General features: G+C 41.2%; 1 protein-coding gene across 4 annotated transcripts in view; it reads right to left on the reverse strand.

The window, feature by feature from the left end:
- Window positions 1-20,472, reverse strand: part of LOC105922633 (cytochrome c-type heme lyase) — a 49,036-nt gene extending 28,564 nt beyond the window's left edge. For 2 of the 4 annotated variants that reach the window (XM_036130257.1, XM_036130255.1), the window contains exons 1-4: window positions 20,382-20,472; window positions 12,780-12,913; window positions 12,633-12,680; window positions 12,425-12,543 (exon numbers count right to left, since the gene is read on the reverse strand). In XM_036130257.1, the coding sequence (XP_035986150.1) occupies window positions 12,425-12,543; window positions 12,633-12,680; window positions 12,780-12,885 (273 nt within the window). In that variant the 5' untranslated portion in view covers window positions 12,886-12,913; window positions 20,382-20,472. Of the gene's footprint in view, window positions 1-12,424; window positions 12,559-12,632; window positions 12,681-12,779; window positions 12,914-20,381 lie in introns of all 4 variants that reach the window. The other 2 variants (XM_036130256.1, XM_036130254.1) reach the window with 1 other exon arrangement.
- Between the last annotated feature and the right edge of the window lie 3,025 nt (window positions 20,473-23,497).

Here is a 23,497-nt window from a genome sequence, read left to right on the forward strand (position 1 = left end):
AGCATTCTTTTAAAATAGTGTCCTGTAAGGCAATGTGGCAATAAGAATTGTTGTCTTAATGCCAAAAAGAGCCAAACAGATTTTACTTTCACAAGCGAAGCCTTACCACATTCGCCTTAGTGCTCCGCTTGATTTATACATGCAAGAAGCTTTATTATAATTTATGCAGTGAATATTTCATGTTATATGGACACTGAAACAAGAAGGTAGAAGAGAAAAAAGGAAAAAAGGTGAAAGAAAAAGAGGAGAGAAAGGGCAAAGAACAATACATCCTCAGTCTGCTTCTTCACCTGCAAAGAGAGATGTAAAAAGAACGGCACAACTAGTTGATAAAATATTCGATACAATCAATTAAGGTCTTGATAACATCACTGAAGAATATACCCCATTAATTAATAAAAAATGTAAAAAAAGTGACAGCTGAAGATAATAGTTTTATGTATGGAAGTGAGTTTGTATGTACCTGGATCCAAGCACCTGTAGGTGTTTGTGAGAGTGTGCTTGTGTATGTAAGGTTTATCCATGAACAAGTTGCTCAATAGTGGTTGTGAAGAGCCAAAGACCTGCCCTCCAGAGCACTGAGGCAGACGCCAGGGAAACCAAAACCCCAGATGCCCAAAGGGACCTTCAGAGTCCCAAGAGGGGCCAACACAGGAAATCTGCCTCCCCCACCCAAGGGAAGAGAAGAGACGGCCCCAAGTAAACCCGGCAACAGCCAAAATGCCGAAGCCAGCTACGGAGCGAATCCGGCCATGGGCCCCAGGGAATCGAGGCCCTACAAACACTCCTACAAAAAAAAAAAAAAAAAAAGACTGGGACGCAGTACACACACTCACACTTACCACACATCCTATACTCCCAGGTCAAAGCGCCAGCACCCCAAAGGGGTACCCAGCCCCCGGATCCGGTAGGTGGACCATAAAATCAAGATGAGGGAGGCACCACTGTGACCCGACCTTCAGTCCTGACCCCCCATCCCGGCCCTAGACCAGACAACCCACGGACCCACCCACCCAGAGTTGGGGCCAACATGAACCGAACGGGCAAGTCAACCAGAGCCCCCCCTCACAAAACACAAAGTGTTACCTCCCCCACACCCTCCCCCTTTATGCTATGTATACCCTTACCTTAGCCTTCCCCCCACCACCAGGGGAGAGCCAGCCCCAGTCCCAACGACTACCACCAGCCAAGACCCGGGACCAGGTGGCCCGCTCCTCCTCCAGGCCCCAGACTCCAGGTGGCAATAAGAGAACAGAGGTGTGAGAAAGACTCCAAGCCTGCCTCCATCTGCTAAAATGTCATGATGTTGCACGTTGTTCTCAAGTGTGTTTAAAACTGGGAGTGCCAAAGGGGGGGCTGGCACCAGCACAAACCCCCAAGCAACCTACTCAGAACCCTCAATGTCTAAATGTGAGTGGGGGCAGAGGGAGCCACCAAGGGTGAGGCCTACACAATAAGCACCACCCAAGATGTCTTACAACCCTCCCCCCACCCCCCGCATTATTGCCCACAATATGTGTGTTGTGAGAATGTTAGGAATGAAAGTGTCTAGAGTGCATAATAAAATTGGGGAAAGGGATGTCACCAGACAGCGGGACCCTCTCCCCAGCGATGCCCCCACTCACCAAGATCCTACCTTGGTGTCTGGGGGTGGGGGGAAAGGACTGAGGAGCCTCATGCTTTCCCAGGAAGCCAGCTCCTCTGCTGACTCCAATAGGCAACCCCGTTTACAGAAAACCCACCCAGGGAGAGGGAGGCTCCGCCAGCCGCACCACCATAGCCCGAAGGGGCAGAGACAGGCAGCAGGGCCGGAGAGCCAACTGCCAACCAGGACCAACACCACCACCCCAACCTGCCCAGCCTACCTCTGGACCGTCCCACAGGAAAAAAAAAAAAAACCTCTGGTTAGACAGGCTGCCCGAACCATGAAGATCCCTGTTCCTGGGTAGAACCAGCACTGTGATAAAGCATGGACTAGGACTAAGATAAGGAGCCGGACACAGAGCCCTCAAAACATCCACCCCCTCCCTTCCCACAGAGGAAAGAAAATGTAATCCCATCCCAACACTAAGAAAACAACTCCCAACACACATGACAATACACACCCAGGCTGGGTTCACCCCACTTCCCCTCCCTCCACTGGCAGAATGCACCCCCTGAAGGGGAGAGCATCTGCCATGAGATGTCAATGTCTACCCCCCCCCCCCCCCCCCCCCATCCCAGCTCAACAGGCCCCAAGGCCCCTCAGCACACCAGAGGCCCCGGTAGGGCCAGATACTCGGGCATACACCGGCCCATACCCCAAGCTACATACTCCACAGAACCTGAGGCCCCGCCAGGACACCCGCCCAAGGACAACACACCCCAGCATCCCAGAGCCCCGGACCTACCCTAGACCCACCCAGCGGCAGCACAGCTACCAGGCCAGTAACCCACATCCGCTAGCGTAGAACCCCCCCAAGGACATCGCAAGCAGCTGCTGGAGGCCGCCCTGAGGCCCCCCAGTGTGGGGTCCACAGACCCCGGGGCCGGACCCACCAAACAACCCACTCCGGGCACCCCCCGAAGCCCCAAGATTCAGGCACCCCATGAATCAGCTTCCATGTGCTACAGGACACAGTCCCCCACCCCCACTAAGTGATGGAGCCGATCAAAGAAGCCCAGAGAGCTCAATCTGATGCGAATGCAGATGCTGTCTCAAGACTAATATGATTCAACAAAAGATCTCTAAACCGATTGATACTGATAATTTTTTTTTTTGCTTTTCCAATTCATTAGGATAGTTTTCTTTGTTATACATTAGCCAGGCAAACTTTTTTTTTTCAAAGTGCTTTCATCAAAGTTACCCAGCAAGCAAACGGAGGGGAAAAGTGACATTTTACAACTCAGTCACTTTGATAAGTCCTTACATATCTGGATCCAGAACCTCTGAACAGATGTACATAATTATTATTGCCTGTGCACCATGGACAGACATTACATTGTGCAAAACCCATCCTGAATAATCTTTGACCTGCATAGTGTACTCTGTGAAGGATTTTGTATTGTATTAGTTTTAAATTCGGGTTTCTAGTCATTTTTAAAGTTCTTTTACATATCTGACTCCAGATGTTTTATTCAAAGTTGACTTCCTCTTCCCATTTCATAATAGGAAGAGATATTAAATCATCTAGTTTAGACAGTGTCCTGTATAATTTAAACAGCCATTCTGGGGGGTTTAGATCCAGGAACTCTAATATATTTATTGGAATTTGTATCCACCTTTAATATGCATAAATTTATTCTTAATTATAGATTTAATTTGTTGATATTCGAATAATTTTTCTTTATTAATACAATATAGAATATTTAATCTATCAAATGTGATAAACTCAGTTCCTTCAAATATATGTTCCAGGTATTCAATACCTTTATTCTTCCAGTATGGAAAGTTTATCATATTATTTTTTTTGAAGGATATCAGGGTTATTCCAGAAGGGCATAGCTAATAAACAGCACATCCAAAATCTTGATATTATTACATATTTTCTGTTTTGTTTCTAACCAGGGCTCATCTAAGGGATTACGTTTTATGCATTTTGAGATGTATTGTACTCTATTTGCTAAGAAGTAGTAATGGAAGTGAACATGCCCTAAAATTGCATCTTTAAAATTAACTGCACCTGTCTGAATCACAATGAAAAGTATTGCAGTTCTGTGCGTGAGCATAGTCAAGAAATCGCGTCTATCATTCTATTATTCAGGCTGACTGCACGGCGCCTGTAAAATGATGACGGCACGCAAAGAGAGGACAGCAATTTGTTTTCTGTCAGTGGATAACTTAAGTTCGCCGTTTTTTTTTTGCATTACTACAAGGACTCAAATAGACTGAGTATTTTACTTAACCTTCAATCCAACGGAGTTAAAAATGTTTTTTGCATGCAGACTTTCTTTTTCATTTTTTCTGCAGTCGTTAATTGAATTCATATGTGTAACACAGTATAGTTTGTTTATACATAGCATAAAGGCAAAAAATCCCTGTTATATACAGAGTTATTTCATTTAACATTTTAAAAGGGTTTTGTGGCTCCCAGTGTTTTCTTTATTGTGTGAAACTAGTCCAAATGGCTCTTAGAGTGGTAAAGGTTGCCGACCCGTTTTAAGGTCTAAATTAACAACAACTTTTTTCAAGGCCACTCTCAAACCACTAAAGAGTATTCCTTACATCATAATTTTCTCCTATTTTGATTGAAAAAAACTTTTTCTCTGCTGCACTCCTTCACTGTGTATCACAACAACAACCAGTCCCTGATTGGTTGCCGCGATGTGATTTGATAGAAAAGTTCAGATTTTTTAACTCCAACGTGAGAGTGCATTTGCATAGGGATAATATGTAAATCCACTGTTCGCGGACACTGTGGTCAGTCGGAATGCACCATTACACAAGATACCTAAATTGAATTGAATTGAATATTAGCTTGCTTCGACAAGACACGCTAATATGAATTAGTACGAAGCTATAAAAGGCAATAAATTAGATCAAATCAGCAAAACAATGGCCCTTTATGAAGGTTTATTGTGCGTAACTGTGCAGATTACCTCAAGCGTCTAGATCCAGTTGAAGAGTAAGTAACCTAATTGTTATATGCAATACATAAGTAAAATATACAAATTCACGGTAAACCTGGATGAATTATGCATTTTGCTCATGTGTTTCGTTATATATAATATAATAGTATAATAGTATTATAAGTCAATTAATAAAAAAAATATAGTTTGACTGGCCTGTGTAAAATATTGTATGAATTTTACATGTTGTGGATAGATACATACATGTGAAGTACTGCAAGTTGCTGTTATGCCATCATGCCATGGCTAAATCCAGAGTTGATTTTAAACAATATGTGAGATGGGGAAAGAATCAAAAAGGACCAGAAAAGGTATTTCACATTCACAGCCACCAAGGATCCACCTTCTCGGCAGAGTGCCTGCTGTGAACCCAGACCACTCCCCACAGACAAAGGTCATAGCACTTCTGACCAGACTCTCAGTCTGCCCACATTCTTTTGCCTGGGACAACTAAAGGAGAAGAGGTGGCTGGGCCACAATGGGGCCTCACAGGGCTCGAAAGACGTACAAGCCAGCACCTGGGAGAAATCTCTCCTCGCCCGGGAGGCATGACCGATGTTCAATTTATTTCTGTTATTGAATTCTTGAACTTGAAGAGAAGTTGTCACTACTTTATTCGTGCGTGTGCAGAGTTTGCGGTTAAAAGATCGCTATTGCTCGAATTATCCCTTTCAACCATTGTCCTGATATCATCTTAAGAGCTGATATTCTCCAGACAATACTTGACAGAGAGTTGTTTATTAAACATTAAATAATTTTAAACAGTGTATAATTGTACAATATTTAAATGGCGTCCGTGAGCCAACAATCGTAAATACAGCTTAAACTGCACACATATGACAGTATCACATGTGACATTTTTAGACTTTTCTCAGCCAGTGATAATAAACTGTACTACGAAAAGCTTAAATTCAAATGCTTAAGATGATATCAGCTTAAGAGCTGATATTCACAAGACAATACTTAACAGAGAGTTATTTATTAAACATTAAATAACTTTAAACATTGTATAATTGCACAACATTGCACAAGATAACTTCTTTCCTCCTCATTTGTAAAAGTGATGTGCCAGATGTGCCAAAGGTATGCACAAAGCAGCATTTTTTCTTTTGGATAAAAAACATATTTGTAAAAATGTTAAAAATGAAAAACTTTACATATTGTTCAAGTAGACAATGTAGATCATATTCCAGCTGTTTTCCACTTGTTCACTGGTGTTTGATGTGTGTTTATCAATAAAACTTTGTAAGGATCAATTTCACCTGAAATTTGTCTTTGCATTTCTGGTCCTATATCTTTTATTACAATCTTATGAGCACTCTTGTTTTTTTATTATGAAAATTCAGCTTAATCAGGAAAAAAGGATGTATATCACTCGACTGAAACTTTTAATATGGTGTTATAACATCATAGGTAAATTTAAAAGGTCCAGGCGGAAACTTGCCCCAAATACGCCTTAGACCTTGAAGGGTTAATGCTCTTTCGGTGAAAATTGGTCCATAAAGTATCGCAATTATCCTTTCTTGTTGAGCATGTTTATTTATAGCTGCAGCAACATATGACAACAAGATCAACATTGATGAGTATGACAAGACTGTGTCAGCCTACATCAGCAAATGCACTGAGGACATCAGCACCACTAAGAACATCATCACCCGGGCCAACACTGCATGAAAAGTGTGATTTTCGTCACTATGCAGCACTGTAGATTGTCGTGGAAGTTCAGGTTAACGGCTGTTCACGGTAATTTGCAGGCAACACCGAAAACTGCCGTGAATTGTCAGAAATTGACGTGGGCCTTGCTTGGTGTGGTCCCCCCATTACCCCCCCTCCTCCTAATTCTAGGGGAGGCTTTAACATGTAAATGAAAATGCTGTGAGCTATACAAATGCAAATCAGGGTTGCAGGGGGAGTTTACCCATGTCTCGCATTCAACTCCCCTTCAACTCCTCTTGGACGCGATCTACAACTTTCAGCCAGTCCGCAGACTGACGAGAAGAAACTGCTGATTGCTATCAGTGGACTGTCTCATATGAGTCAGTCGGTACTGAAGCAATGCCAAGAGCGTGGAAATGTTCAAGTCAGAAGTTTTGGTTGGGTCATTCAGGTTAAAGTAAATGAAATGGGGTTTAATGAACTAAAAATAAGTCCCACTTTAATGGAGAGGTATAGTGAGGATTTAACTATATATACAGATGCATCTAAACTGATAAAAGAATGGGTGTTGCTTATGTCATTCCAAAATTAAACATTAAAGTTGGAAAAAGAATGAGTGATGATTTAGCAGTTTACACAGCGGAATTGATTGCTGTGTGGCTAGCTTTGCTTTGGGTGGAGGTCAATAGGCCAAGGAAGGCAGTAATTGCTTCAGATTCCAGCTCAGCTTTAATCAGTATTAAAACATTTCAGTCAAAATCAAGGCAAGACATTGTGTATGATATACTGCAAGCTGCAAATAATCTAATAAAGTCAGGAATTAATATAACTCTGGTATTGTACCAGCTCATATAGGAGTAATAGGAAACGAGTTAGCAGATAAAAGTGCTAAGCAAGCAGCTAGACATTCTAATATAGATGTTGAAGTGCACTACAGCAAAGAAGAAATTAAAAGTATGGTCAAAAACATAGTTATGGGTAAATGGCAAACATTATGGGACGGTGGGCAGACTGGAAGACAGTTCTATAACATTCAGAATAAAGTGGGAAAGAGCAGAACAGACAAACAGAAGCAAGGAGGAGGAGGTGTATTTTCTAGAATGAGGTATGGACACACGTCTGAATAAAACTTTGTTAATAATGAAGAAGCATGCTGATGGCAACTGAATTCTGTGGTAGTCCAGAGAGTATAGAGCATGTTATTGTACACTGTAATAAATATCAGGAAGAAAGACAAAGACTAGTCTTACAATTACAAGGAGAACAGGTGAGGCTAAACTTAGAAGAAATTCTGCAAAAAAACACAGGGGAAATGAGTGTAAACTATGTAATTGGCTTCCTGAGGAATACAGGACTAATTAAAATAATTTAGTATGATCTTTTTGTTTGTTTTGTTTTGATTGGTTTGTTTCGTTATGTTTGTTTGTGTGTTTGTTTTATTTGTTTGCAACCTATTAGGGAAGGTTAGACTCCAGTACCACACTCCAGTCCAGTTGGTTGAGGTAATGCACCATTAAAGTTAGTTGCCAACCGCAACTAACTTTTATTCTACAATTTTGTAAACAACTGCCGATTAAACTGACTGTTACAACCTTGACATGATTATATGAGTTGTTTTACCGAGAAATCAATTAGAAGCGCCGGGAAAACGGCTGCAAAGCGCATTCCCGACACAGGGGAAACAGATTTTCACGGGGGAACAGAATTGCGCACAACACCGGATCTCTCTGAACTCTGTGTGAAGCTGCAGTCCCGGTTAGAGGCGACGCCGAAGTACAGAGCCACGCACAGTAGGCGTCTGCACATCGGACCTGCCTCAGAAAGAACGCCGCCAGCAGTTACCTACAACCCCGAGGAGGCAAACGGACAGTTCACGGGGTTGTAATTTTTGGATCCTCGCGTTGTATATAGGTGTTTGTTTTAATAAAGCTCTTTCTTTGCATAAACATCTTCCTGGCAAATGTTCATTTCCTGTATAAATTCATTCATGTCCTTGATGGTAGCCTAATAATAGTGTAGTAGCCTACATAGGATAACATGAATATACAGCATAATATGAATGAATGAATAAATAAATAAATATATATATAATAAATAAATATATATAAATAAAAATATATATATATATATATATATATATATATATATGTAAATAAGTTATTGGGGATCTGCCAACCAATCAGGAGTGATTTTACTTGTTTGAAAGAAGTGGTTCCATCCAATACTCAGTAAGAACGTTCAAGCCTGGCCTGGCCACGTGTGGTTTTGCTGCCAATCGGGAGCGATTTTACTTATTTAAAAATAGTGGTTTCAGCCAATACTGAGTAGGTTATTCAAGCCAGACCTGGCCAGCCGCGCGGGTTCGCTGCATTCATAAGCTAATTAGGGCCATTAGTACAGCTGATCGCTCTCCACATACGTCAGAGTCCGGTTCCGACAATTTGTGGCACTGACAAACGGCGACAAGCGCGGGCTGCAGATTGTCGTTAACTGCCGAAAATGAGGGAGATCTGCGGTAGTTTACGGGGACGAAAATCTCACTTTTCATGCAGTGCAATCAACGACTCTGGATCACTGCGGAGCTTCGACAAACGCAAAGGGGAGCCACAGTTGGAAAATCCAGGATCTATTCTACGACGACAGCAACACCAGGAGCATGTGGCAAGGCATACGGGCGATTACAGACTACAACAAACCCTCCCCCCCGGTGGGTGAGGCTGATGCTGACTTCCTTAATGGACTAAATAACTACTATGGGAGGTTTGAGGCACTAAACAGCACTCCAGCAGTGAAAGCGGTTTCCCATCAGGAAGAGGAGGTACTCTGCTTTGACACAGCTGACGTGTAGAAGACCCTGAGAAGAGTCAACCCGCGGAAGGCTCCAGGCCCCAACAACATATGTGGGCGTTGATAGGGTTATTAAAGATATCCTTGAATGAAAACCACACAACACAAGTTTTAGACATTTCTATAGAAAAGGACAGAGGATATCCAAACGGAGAACTACACTCCCTGTAAGTTTAGTATCGTCTGCGTCGGGTCATTTCTGTCCTCTTGTCTTTATTGTCACACATCAAAGAGGGGGTCAGGAGGGTTGGGTCAGAAGGATTCAGGAATTTACAACATGGGGGTAGAAAACAAACATGGGAGCAAGCTTTGTTGCGGCCTTATCTGGGAGAACCATTTGTTCTCCCTATCTAAGGTTAAATACAACAGAACCTTTCTGAAAGCAAACTCTTAAAACAAACCAAATACCCGTAACTTGATAGAAATAAAATGATTACATTCACATTTTTCCAACAGGCGTTTGTTCATGAGCAGGTCAGCTGGCTAGTGTCCTCACAGACATTTTTAACACCTCGCTGGGCCAAGCCACAGCGCCAGCATGCTTTAAGTCTACCTGCATCATTCCGGTCCCAAAGAAACCTCAAATCACCTCATTTAATGACTACCGGCCTGTTCCACTGACTCCCATCATGATGAAGTGCTTTGAAAGGCTGGTAAAGGAACACATCGTCTCCAGTCTCCCCCCAACATTCGACCCGTTCCAGTTTGCCTACCGGTGGAACCGCTCCACTGAGGATGCTATCTCCTCCGCTCTTCACCTGAGCCTGGCACACCTGGAGGACAAGAACACCCATGTGCGGATGCTGTTCCTGGACTTCAGTTCAGTGTTCAACACCATCATCCCACAGCATCTGGTAGGAAAACTGGAACATCTGGGCTTCAGCACACCCCTTCACAACTGGCTGCTAGAGTTTCTCACCAACAGACCTCAGTCAGTCCGGGTTGGACAAAACACCTCTGATGTCCTCAACCTCAGCACAGGCTGCCCTCAGGGCTGCGTCCTGAGAACCCTGCACTTCACTATGACACACGACTGCGTCCCCAGGTTCACCACCAATCACATTGTGAAGTTTGCAGACGACACAACGATGGTGGGCCACAGAGACAACAGCGACCAGGACTACAGAGAGAAGGTGGAGCAGTTGGTGGGCTGGTGCAGCCACAATATTCTGATCCTGAACCTGGAGAAGACGAAGGAGATCATCATCGACTTCAGGAAGAACTGGCCTCGTCAACAGCTCAGCTGTGAAGGTGGTCAGCAGCACCAAATTCCTTGGGGTGCATATCACATACAACCTGACCTGGTCTGTGAACACCGCGTCACTGGTCAGGAGGGCACAGAAGCACTTGTATGTCCTGCGGAGGATGAGGAGAGCCCACCTGCCCCCGCCCATCCTCAAGACATTCTACAGAAGCACCATAGAGAGCATTCTGACCAGCTGTCTCTCTGTGTGGGGTGGAGGCTGCAGTGCTTCCGATTGGAAGAACGTGAGGAGAGTGGTGAAGACAGCAGAGAGGACCATCAGGGCTCCTCTTCCCCCCATTAAGGACATTTCATCTCAGCGCTGCGTGTCCCGAGTCCGTAACATCATCAGTGACCCCTCACACCCCCACCATGGACTGTTCTCCCTGCTGCCCTCTGGGAAGAGGTTTAGTAGCATTTGCTGCAGGTCCACCAAGTTCTGCAACAGCTTTTTCCTTGTTGCCATCAGCCTGTTGAACTGCTGAACTCTAAACTGGACGCTGCATCACACATGCACAGAACTGAACTTGATGGTCATTTTGCATCATTATTGTGCACTGGCAAAATTGCTGAACTTTTATAATCCATTTAAATTTAGAAGTACATAACTGGACGATCACTGCATTTTTGCACCATTATTATCTTGCACTGCCAACGTTGAACTTATCAAATTAATACCTTTTTTGCACCACTATTTTTGTACTATAAACATGGTGGAACATTCTTCTGCATACTTTTTTATAAACTGTTTTACTCCTGCACTGTACATTGTTATCACTGCTGCACTCTATATTGTAATGTTATTTTATTTCAATTGCAATCTCATTACATTGCCGTAAGCTGTATGCATGAAATTTTGTTTTGTATGCACTCTATACATACAAAATTACAATAAAGTTTGTCTAAGTCTAAGATTTACTCTGAAGATTTAATCTTGAGAGGTTTTGCAAGATTTCCCATCTGACAGCCGAATGCTCTGAATGAAATTTGTTTGTGTGTGGTGTGTCTTTTATTTTATTTTTTTTAACAGTGTCCTGTCTGGCAATGTGGGAATAAGAATTGTTGTCTTAATGCCAAAAAGAGCCCAACAGATTTTACTTTCACAAGTGAAGCAGTATAGCTTTCGCCATAGTGCTCCGCTTGATTTAAAATATCCATCCATCCATCCATTTTCCAAACCGCTTCTCCCTCATGGGGTCGCGGGGGGTGCTGGTGCCTATCTCCAGCGTTCACTGGGCGAGAGGCAGGGTACACCCTGGACAGGTCGCCAGTCTGTCGCAGGGCAACACAGAGAGACAAACAGGACAAACAACCATTCACACCTAAGGACAATTTGGAGAAGCCAATTAACCTAACAGTCATGTTTTTGGTCTGTGGGAGGAAGCCGGAGTACCCGGAGAGAACCCACGCATGCACAGGGAGAACATGCAAACTCCATGCAGAAAGACCCAGGGGTGCCACTGTGCAGCCCCTGATGCACATGATGATGATTTAAAATAGTTTTATTATAATTCATGCTGGGAGTATTTAATATTTTATGGACACTGCAATGAGAAAGTAGAAGAGGAAAAGAAAAACAAGAAGAAAAACAAAAAGGAGAAGAGGTGAAAGAGGAGATAAAAGGGAGAGAATGATAAACATCTTCAGTCTGCTTCATCACCTGCAAGAGAGATGTAAAAAAAACAGCACAACCAACGGATATAGTAGTACAGATACAATAAAGTAACACCTTGATACCATCACTGAAGTATATGTACAAGAAGGGCCAGAGGCCCAATCTGTATAATATGATTGAATTTGACTTTGTAAAGTGCCTTGAGATGACATGTTTCATGAATTGGCGCTATATAAATAAAATTTAATTGAAATTGAATTTAATAAGTGCCGAAGAGAATTTCATCTGTAATCTCAAACTGATTTCTGTACATTTATGTTAATCAGCAATGTGAATGTTGCCATTCCCAGTTTCCTGCAGGAGCAAGTTTAAATGGAACACAACTTTCACTAATAGTTTTCATGAAAAAAAATTAAAACAACTATTAACCCACTGTAGACTGTTTAAGTAAGTACCATGTTTGCTGGGTCAATGTCACACTCAGTGGCTTCTGCAGCTCTCATTGGACACTCCACAAACTCATAGGCTCGGTCCTGGTGGGATGGAGCTGCCTCTGCCCTGCTCATTGGAACCTCTGCCAGAGAAGATGCTATCAAAGATTAAAAAAAGCTTGAGACATGTCATTGTAAATACACTCAGCTATGTTAAAATTAAGCCACTTACCTTTGAAAGGCTGCGTTTTATGCATGGGACATCCTGAAGGTGGAGATACTAAGAAGTTGAAGTTATGTTAATATAACTAAATGCATTTATTACATATTTCAAGTTAAATCAAATTATGTGGAAAGTAATGACCATGTTAATATCAACCTTTGGTAGGCTGGACTTGGTGCATTGGACATCCCTCAGGAGGAACTGCCTGTATAGCCTCTGCCCGGACAGTTGGAGCACCAGCTGAAGACACACCTGATCCCATGTTGACCAAACTGATGATGAGAAATGCTCTGCAGACACAGTTAGTAAATGTGTCATACATATAGAAGTTGTAAAGATTGTGGAACATCCCATTCACAAGATAAACTCAATATAGGGTACACAAGAACAAACCAAGATAATACATTTTGGGGGAACATCATTTGTTTTCTCAAACATAGTAAGGTTTATAAAAAAATCAAACTGTTATAAGAATTTGTAATGAGTAAAAAAAATATGCCAGTATACATTTGACCCCATTTGTGGAGAGCATTGTGCCTACATGACGGCTATGATGCTTTCCAAACAACCCCCCCCCCCCCCACTTCCCAGGTGACCCCTGAGCTCAAAGTCCTCCTGAATCAGAAGAAGAGGGCTTTCTACTCAGGGGACAGAGAGGAGCAGCGTAGAGCTCAGCGGGAGCTCCAGTGGAGGATCAGGGCGGCAAAGAACGATTATGGGAAGAAGATGGAGGAGCAGCTGGCGCAAAACAACGTCAGAGATGTGTGGAGAGGTCTGAAGAACATCTCCGGCTTCGGGCTAAGGACCAGCAGGGCTGCAGACGATGACACCAAGTTTGCAGATGAGTTGGACAGGTTCCTCACCCGTTTTGACTCCCCTTATACTGGCCCCCTGCCTGTCCCCAACTCTCCACACATCTCCAAACCCCAGCCCTCCAGAGATCAACCCTCCCCCCCCACAGCCACCCTCACCAACCCCCGACCCATCCACACCTTCAGTTCTGCCTTCCTCCACCCTCACAGTCACACCAATGCAGGTGAGACGGCAGCTGACGAGGCTGACACAGAGAAAAGCCTCAGGACCGGACGGCATCCCCCAGGCTGCTGAGGACCTGTGCAGATGAGCTCTGTGAGGTCCTCAGCTACATCTACAACCTGAGCCTCAGCCTAGGGGTGGTCCCCACCCTGTGGAAGACATCCTGTGTGGTACCGGTTCCCAAAACGCCTCACGCCAGGGAACCAGCCCACTTAAGACCAGTCACCCTGACCTCCCACATGATGAAAACCATGGAGCGCCTCATCCTAGCACACCTGCGCACCACTCTGGACCCGCTGCAGTTTGCCTACCGGCCCAACATCGGAGTAGAGTATGTGTGTGTGTGTGTGTGTGTGTGTGTGTATATATATATATATATATATATATATATATATATATATATATATATATATATATATATATATATATATATATATATATATATATATATATCCATCCATCCATTTTCCGAACCGCTTTATCCCTCATAGGGTCGCGGGGGTTGCTGGTGCCTATCTCCAGCGTTCACTGGGCGAGATAGATTGGTTTGTTATATATATATATATATATATGATTATATATATATATATACACACAGCACACATATATAGCAGAGGTGGGATATACAGATATAATATATAGAGAATATTAGATATAGATATAGAAGTATAGATATTATATATTCACATAGATATATAGTAGCGATATTATATATATATATATATATATATATATAGAGTATATACACACACTACACAATATATATAGCAGGGGTGTGTGTGATAATATATATATATATAGCTAGATATATAGTTAGATATATATATATATATAGTATATATATATTAGCTATATATATATATATATATATATATATATATATATATATATATACACACACACACACATTTCAATACACACATTTTTCACTCCCATTCACTATATGCACGCACGAAAGCAACAACAAAAAAAACACCTGTTACCGTCAAATAAACATGCAAGCATATCGAGTTAGGTTTGTTTTTTTTTTGTTTGTTTTTTTTGGAATGTTGTCGAGGCGGTAGCTTGAGTTTGAGATAGCGCTGCGGGAAACACTGATATATTTATGTGTGTATCCCTGTATGTCACAACAACAACAACAAGCCCGAATTATTGACGCGAAGCAAACTGGCAGAAAAGTTCCGATTTTTGAACTCCTGCAAAAATTATCACAGGTTCCACCTCATCTCGTTACGCTAATGCTGATCGCATCACTCTAATTGTGTTGTTTGCATTGTGGGCCGCAACACAGCTTCTGACCCCGGCTTTTGCATAGGGATAATATGTAAAGCACCTGCTCGGGCCACGGCATTCGAGTTTGGTGTGTTACATGTTTAAAAAAAAAAAAAAAGAAGTAGCTACAGGCTAGTGCATAATACCACAAATTAGCCCCAGCCAAGTATCTGTGTGCATATACTACACAGTACAAGAACATACTTTCAGGAGGCACTCATCTCTGTATTGAAATTGGTTTTAATTGGTTTTACGTCATATTCAAATTTTCAGAGAACAATTTTGTGTTTTGATTAGCTGGAAACCATAACTATCAAAATTGAAGAAAAAACCCGGACTAATATTATATATAATATATAATATTTCTTGGCTTTGTGCTAATGAAAATATATTGAGTTGTGATCTTTAATATGAATTGCTAAAATCAATTGTTGATTATTTACGCATTTGAGATGCTGTATAGCAGAGGTTTATCACTAGAAGAGAAATGGTAAAAAATGTTTATACCACCTTCTAACTAAAGTCTCAAGGTTTCCTCAGCAAATTGGCCAATTTTACATAGTTCAAAGCAATGACATTGTGTTCCTTACAACAAAATAGTTAATCAATTAGTCAGACGAGCACAAGATTAAGTCAGCTGTAATTCATAATCCTTGCTGTAGGCCTACAGATCAAGGTGTAGCATTAGCTACATTGCAAATACAGATCCGGGTCTGTTTGTTGTTTGTCTGTACAGACTAAACATAGATCTGCAGCAAAGCCCTCACAAAATGCCTTGAAACATAAGGGATTAAGGACTTTACATCTAACACATTTAATGTCTGTGCATAAGAAGAATTAAAGCTGATAAGAGGATACTAACCCTAAATTTAACTCTTAAGCACCTGCAGACACCCTTCTGCCTTGTGCTCACCTCTAAGCAGAATTAAAGTAGCTGTACTTAACCTTTTACATATGATGATACCAGCCAAGATGGCGTCAGTGAAGCCTAACAGTGAGTTAGTAAACAGACTAAAATTGTTTAGAAATTAAAACTTTTGGGGGGAATGTTTACATAGAAATTGGAGAGATATTCATAGCTTCCAAGCTTTCCTTCTCAATAAGTCTCAAATAAATACTGACTGCAACTCTCTGAAAGTGTGGTAAGTTGTAAAACAGACCACATGGTTGTTGTAAGCAAAACAAGTTTTTCCTTTCAGAGCTACAAAGCATGGGCGTTACAGACAGGGGCATATGTGTGTGTGAATAAACGGCTGCACAGTGGCGCAGTGGGTAGCGCTGTTGCCTTGCAGCAAGAAGATCCTGGGTTCGTGTACACCCCTGTGTCTTTCTGCATGGAGTTTGCATGTCCTCCCTGTGCATGCGTGGGTTCTCTCCGGGTACTCCGGCTTCCTCCCACAGTCCAAAAACATGACTGTTAGGTTAATTGGCTTCTCCAAATTGTCCTTAGGTGTGAGTGTGTGTGAGAATGGTTGTTTGTCCTGTTTGTCTCTCTGTGTTGCCCTGCGACAGACTGGCGACCTGTCCAGGGTGTACCCCGCCTCTCGCCCAGTGAACGTGTATATATAGTGTGTATATATATATATATATATATATATATATATATATATATATATATACAGTATATATAATCATGTACTTTCTGGAGGGGAAACACCACCATCTTGGAGAAGAACAGTGATCTCAATGATTCCTAAGCCACATAAAGATAAAACAGACTGGTTCATACAGACCAATATCAGTTTTAAACATTAATTACAGGATATTTGCAACAATACTGGCTAAAAGGCTGGAATTTATAGTCCCAGAAATTACAGACACAGATCAGACCAGTTTTGCTCACAACAGGCAAACCCATGACAACGTAAGACGGGCTCTTCACCTCATAGATCGAATGAAAAACACAGAATCGATAGCTGTCATTTTAGATCCAGAAAAGGCATTTGACTTGGTGTGTTGGAACTATCTTTATTTGGCTTTGGAAAGATTTGGCTTTAATAATCAAATTATAGGTTGTCTTTGGTCTCTGTATGAGTCACCCTCTGCCAGGATTAAGATTAATGGGGATTTATCAGATAAAATACAATTAGGAAGGGGCTGTCGCCAAGGCTGCCCCCTCAATCCCACATTGTTCGTGCTTTTTATTGAGCCTCTAGCGCAGCCATTAAAGGCACAATGCACAAGATATGTCTCTATGCTGAAGATGTGCTTGTAACGCTAACTATCCCGAAAGTCAGCCTAACTAATCTTCTATCTTTACTCAAGACATTTGGCACTTACTCAGGGTATACATCAAATCTACAGAAAACACAAATGCTCTCATTTAACTATCAACCGTCACTAAGAATTCAGAAAATGTCCAAGTTCAACTGGCACAACAAATCTATAAAATATATGGGAGTTAAAATTCCAGCAGAGTTATCCAACCTTTTTCAAATACAATTACATCCCACTGACAATAGAGATTAAGGCGTATCTACAGCTTTGGTCTTTGTTATCCAGGAATCTACATAATCAAATAGATGTAATAAGGATGAACCTGTCAGGGTTCTGCGGGCTGAGCCCAATCGGTGTGCAATCCTTTTCCTCCCTCTCCCCTCACAGGTGGCCTTGATGAGCGGGGAGGCGTGCTGTGGCAGTTGTTCGGTGTTAAGTGGCGCTCAGTTGGACTACTTAAGCAGGGGGCTGCCAGCAGAACACCGCCAGAGTGTTAACCTAGTGTGGTAAGCCTTAGTTGGCCACTGTCTGATGACAGCTTTCTCTCCCTTTGCTAACGCTATTCTTCCTGTGTCTCAGGTTACATCCAACCTTGGATCCCGTTCTGTGCGCTCTCAAAACTCAAGTTCCCGGCGCCTGATCGCCCCGGATCTCCCCCGCCGATCCCAGCTGGCATTCAGTCCTGAATCCCTTTGAGCCCAGTCAGCCAGACCTGGCCCACTCTCACCTAGCAGGAATCCGTAGACCGCACCCCTTGGCGAACTCTCTTTGCTGTTCTCGGTAAGAGCGCACCGGTGGATTCGCTCCCTGAATCCACCGTTCAGACTTAACCGTGTCCTCTCGTTCCAGAAACCCGATTCCCCTTTGTCTCCTGAGAAAGCTTTGCCTTTAAAAATAAATAGTTAAAAGCTCTGACTTGTTCTCCTGGGTGTTCTTGCATGTGGGTTCGACACCTGAAAACCATGACAGAACCTTATAGGAAGGTTTCTTTATCTTTTTCAGGCTCTGCCTATAAAGTTACCTGACAAACCATTCCGCGATTGGTGTAGAATAATCTCAAATTTTATCTTGGCGTAACAAAAACTGAGAGTGAAATTCCAGACACTACAATTGTCAAAAGAAAGGGGTGGATGGGCCTTACCACACCTAGAGGATTATTACAGAGCAGCGCAGATTAGAGTGTTAGTTGGTTGGTGTGACCCAACATGTGAAGCTAAATAGAAAGAGATAGACCTGTCTTACAGTGATATACCTCTACAATCCTGGCTCGGAGATCATTCCCTTATTAAAAAACATATAGATTCTGACCTAATACCCTTATGGCTAAAAGTACCGTTGAACATATGGCATAAAATATTAAAGCAAGTAAAAATTTAAAGAAGTGCCCGAATTTTAAGATGGCCTGCTTATGATAGAGATTTTATTCCTGCAAGAATGGATAAGAGATTGGTGGTCACAAAAAGGTTTAACAAGTTACTGGACGATTACAAGCAATAGTGAATTAAAATGTTTTAAACAACTTCAAGATAACTATAACCTGGAAAAATTTGATTTCTTTAGACATTTTTTTAGACGTTCAGCTAAGACACCATTACAAGACAAATATAACATTTTTGGAGGAAGACGAGACAGCTATACTTAAAATCCTATTAGATTCTAGCAACGGAAGACCTTCCAAAAAAACAATATCGAAATTATACTCAGGTCTACAAACGGAAAGAAAATGTAATACAATATATCTTAAGGTTAAATGGGGAAAAGAAGCTAAAATAACCATAACTGATGATGTTTGGTTAAATATATGCAATTTTGTGATTCACACGTCAAGTTCTGACCTATGGAGGGAATTTTCCTGGACATGCATGGTGCATTTTTTTGTCACACCTAACATTAAAAGTAAACATTGTAAAGACACAGAGGGCAAAATGTTGGAGGAATTGTGGGAATGTGTATGCAGGACATTTTCATGTCTTCTGGGAATGTACTAAGATCGCACCCTATTGGTCAGAAGTGGTAAAAGAAATCAATATTAAAATAGACTTAAATTTACACTGTGAATTTACTACGGTTTTCCTGGGTAGTTTACCCCAGGAACTGAAGAAGTCCGATAGATATCTCCTATTAATGTTATTAGCAGGTGTAAAGAAAGCTATAACTCACAGGTGGTTGATGCGGAACCACCATCATGTTCACACTGGAAGGACATAATTGAGGAAATTCACACTTTTACATTAAGACTTGCCACTTATAAATACAACAAATACTGGAAGAAATGGAACATTCATCGGAGCTTGACACCAATGGTATTATTAATATTCTTATTTTTTATTATTATTATCACTCAACTGCCCCTGTCAAACTAGTTGCTCTGTCATTTTTGTTACAAGATGGTCTAATTGTTCAATGTATGTATGTATGTATGTGTATTTCTAAAACTACCTAAAATTAAAAAAATAAAAAAATATAAAAAAAAACGTTAAGTAAACAGCATTGTAAACTGAAACTTGCAATGTAATCATCAAGCGGTAACCTTGGTTACTGGACAGTTTGCACAAATGATCTTTATTATATCTTTAAACACGAATAATTTCTTAAATAGCTCAGCATTTAAATGCAGGCTACCACAACAAATTAATCTAAAACTCGTTTTTCCAATGTAGAAGGAGTTGTGTTGTCTGCACAACTAATTGTGTATCTGAGTGTAGGATCAAACTTCAACAGAATCGGTTAAAATTAAGTTATTTTTGTAGGTCTGCGTCTGCTGCAGTCTTCATAGAACTTACTGGACGAGGTGTCCTGATTAAAACAATCAGTCTTTTGTCCAGCCTACCGCGCTTACAAATTTAAACAACGCTTCGTTTAAAATGTTAAGTGGGAAGTCGAATTTATGTCCTACTTCACAGAATCCATCTACTGTTACAAGCAGTGCCCTTCTCCAGCATGCCGAATCTCACTCAAGTTACTCTTTTTATAGATTTAAACATCGCAAACAGCAGAAAGGTCGCGACTCAAGAGTTAGAAACGCAAAACTACAACCATCTTAACCTAACGTTAGCTAGACTGCTAGTGGCTATATTAACGTTAGGTAAGTAGTGATAAACTTACCAAGTTACAATAAAATAATATTAGACATGGATCGCTTTTGCCATGCTTTCAGTAAAATGCCCCTATTTGTTTGTCTTTTAACAGATAATGTTAAGAGATATTTAAAAAACAGTGAAATTAAAGACTAACCTATGAAACCGGAGTGAAGACACGGACCGATCCAATGTCACAGTTGTGGAGTTGTGCAAGTGTGCACGTGATCTTACGTATTCTATTTACGTCATGACGCCCTATTCTTGTGACGTTTCATGACGGTGGTCTATAGACATAAGAGTAGACACCGCATTCACTGTCAGGGCGCAGGAATTACGGCCGCCATGTTGGGGCGGTCAACCTGCTACCCTATCCTGCTGATTCAAGCTCAACAGAAAAATGATGTCTCTGCACTGTGCGTCGTATTTTTGTTTGAATCGACGGACTATTGACGTTAGGGATCGAAGGATAACTTTTCACAACTAAGATGAACAGATATTGTTTATATTTTTGTCTAATATTAGGTAGAGACATACAGGTCTACACGTGGATGCTAAAATCAGTGTCCAAGTTTTTGTGACTTAGTCTTTCCAAAATTGCATCTGCTCCGTGAAGGCATCACAGCGTTAGACATTAGTGAATAAACAGCATATATATATATATATATATATATATATATATATATATATATATATATATATATATATATATATATATATATATATATATATATAGTTAAGAAAATATCTTAGTTATGCAGAGTGGTGTCTGTCTCCCTGCTCCAGTGTAACATACCATGCAGCTTCAGTTTTATTGGTGGGGTGGTTAGACGGAGAGCGGGTTAGTCTTCCTCCCCCTGAGCGAGCAGGAGGAGTTTTTAAAGTTGATAAAAGGAATGTCTTGGTAAAACTGGCTTCAGACAGACTTCTCGACCGCGTGGGAAAATCATCAGGATTGGTAAATGTAAACTCTGTCTCCATATTTAATTTCTATGAATTAAATATTCGTTTAAACTGTTCTACCTCTTGATTAATGTCTTCTCACTTGCGGCCAAATCCGGAACTGGGATAAGATGGGTTTTCAATAGACATGTAACAGCAGGCCGGTAAACCCAAACCTTAACAATATATATATATATATATATATATATATATATATATATATATATATATATATATATATATATATATATATATATATATATATATATATATATATATATATATATATATTCAATTAAATTTTATTTATATAGCACCAACTCATGAAACATGTCACCTCAAGGCACTTTACAAAGTCAAATTCAATCATAATATATAGATTGGTCAAAAATGTCCTATATAAGGGAACCAGTTGATTGCATCAAAGTCCCGACAAGCAGCATTCACTCCTGGAGAAGTGTAGAGCTACAGGGAGAGTCGTCTGCATTGTTCATGGCTGAGCAAGCATGAAGCGACAGCGGAAAAAGAAAAACTCCCCATTAATGGGAAGGAAAAACCTCCAGCAGAACCGGACTTATTATCAACGGTCATCTGCCTCGACCGACTGGGGGTTACAGAGCAGAGACAAAACAAGACAGACGAAAAGCACAGAAGCAGACATTGATCTAGTAATCTGTTCTACATTAGATGGTAATAGCGGGTGATCTGTCACCCGCTATTACAGAACACCAGACCAGGTGTACCTACTATGAAGAAAAGAGTGAAAGCACAAAGTTAAAAGCTGATATGACAATAGTCATTTCAATATAATTCAATGCAAAATTTGAGAACAGTAGACTGGAGAACAGTAAAAATAAGTAGAGTGAGACAAATAGACCCTGATGTCCTCCAGTAGCCTAAGCCTATAGCAGCATAACTATAGAGGTAGCTCAGGGTAACATGAGCCACACTAACTATAAGCTTTGTCAAAAAGGAAAGTTTTAAGATTAGTCTTAAAAGTAGACAGGGTATCTGCCTCTCGGACCAAAAGTGGGAGTTGGTTCCACAGGAGAGGAGCCTGATAGCTAAAGGATCTGCCTACCATTCTACTTTTAGAGACTCTAGGAACCACCAGCAGACCTGCAGTCTGAGAGCGAATTGCTCTGTTAGGAACATACAAGGTAATCAGAGCTCTGATATATGATGGAGTGTACTGTTTCCATATGCCAGGACGTATGGAAACAGGAATATCTATGACACCAGGGAAACAGATTTATCAAATACCAGGAAACAGAGAAAATCCAAAACGCCAGGGAACAGAGGACGTCCAAACATGCCAAGGTACAATGGTAATCTAACATAACATAGGAGCACTAGCAAGCACTATGATAACACCCAACATAAAAGAACACGAAGGGCTACAGGGTTCAGGAGGTCCTGGGCCAAAGGCTACGGACAGCCATGGGCTAAAAGGTTCAAGAGGGACCGGGCAAAAGGCTAAGGACAGCCTCACAAGGCAGGATCCCCCCAAGGTTTAAGCATTGTTTTCACACACCTTAGTTTTTTGACTGCTCCATTCTGTTTAAGCGCAAAAATCGTCTGAATCGTGTTAAATTTCAATTTTACCGAGTTTAAAGAGTGTGCTACTGTTACTAATGACCGGGCTCATAGAATGTTCATTTGAAGTATATTTGGCTTCAAATTTATGTCTTTCAGAGGTGTGAGAAGTGAATTATAACCATTACATTCATTGAGTGCCCTATTGCATTAAAGCAGCCAAAATGACTTATTTAGGTGTGAGAAGGACCAAATTAGGTCTCCCCACAAGGTGTAAGCATTGTTTCCACACACCTTAGTTTTTTGACTGCCCTCTTCTGTATAAGCACGCGAATCGTCAGAACCATGTTAAATTTGAATTTCACTAAAGTTTAAACAATGTTCTGCTGTTACTAATGATCGGGCACATAGAATGTTCATTTGCAGCATATTTGGCATCAAATTTCTGCCTTTCTGAGCTGTGAGAAGTGAATTATAACCATTACATTCTTTGAGTGGCCTTTTGCATTAGAGCAGCCAAAATGACTAATTTAGGTGTCAGAAGGACCAAATTAGGTCTCCCCACTAGGTGTAAGCATTGTTTCCACACACCTTAGTTCATTCACTGCTCTCTTCTTTTTTAGCGCGCAAATCGCCTTAATCATGTTAAATATGAATTTCAGTGAGTTTAAACAGTGTTCTGCTGTTACTAATGACGGGGCACATAGAATGTTCATTTGCAGCATATTTGGCATCAAATTTCTGCCTTTCTGAGCTGTGAGAAGTAAATTATAACCATTACCTTCTTTGAGTTGC

The sequence above is a fragment of the Fundulus heteroclitus genome, unplaced genomic scaffold (assembly GCF_011125445.2).
Source record: "Fundulus heteroclitus isolate FHET01 unplaced genomic scaffold, MU-UCD_Fhet_4.1 scaffold_316, whole genome shotgun sequence".
NCBI lineage: Eukaryota > Metazoa > Chordata > Actinopteri > Cyprinodontiformes > Fundulidae > Fundulus > Fundulus heteroclitus.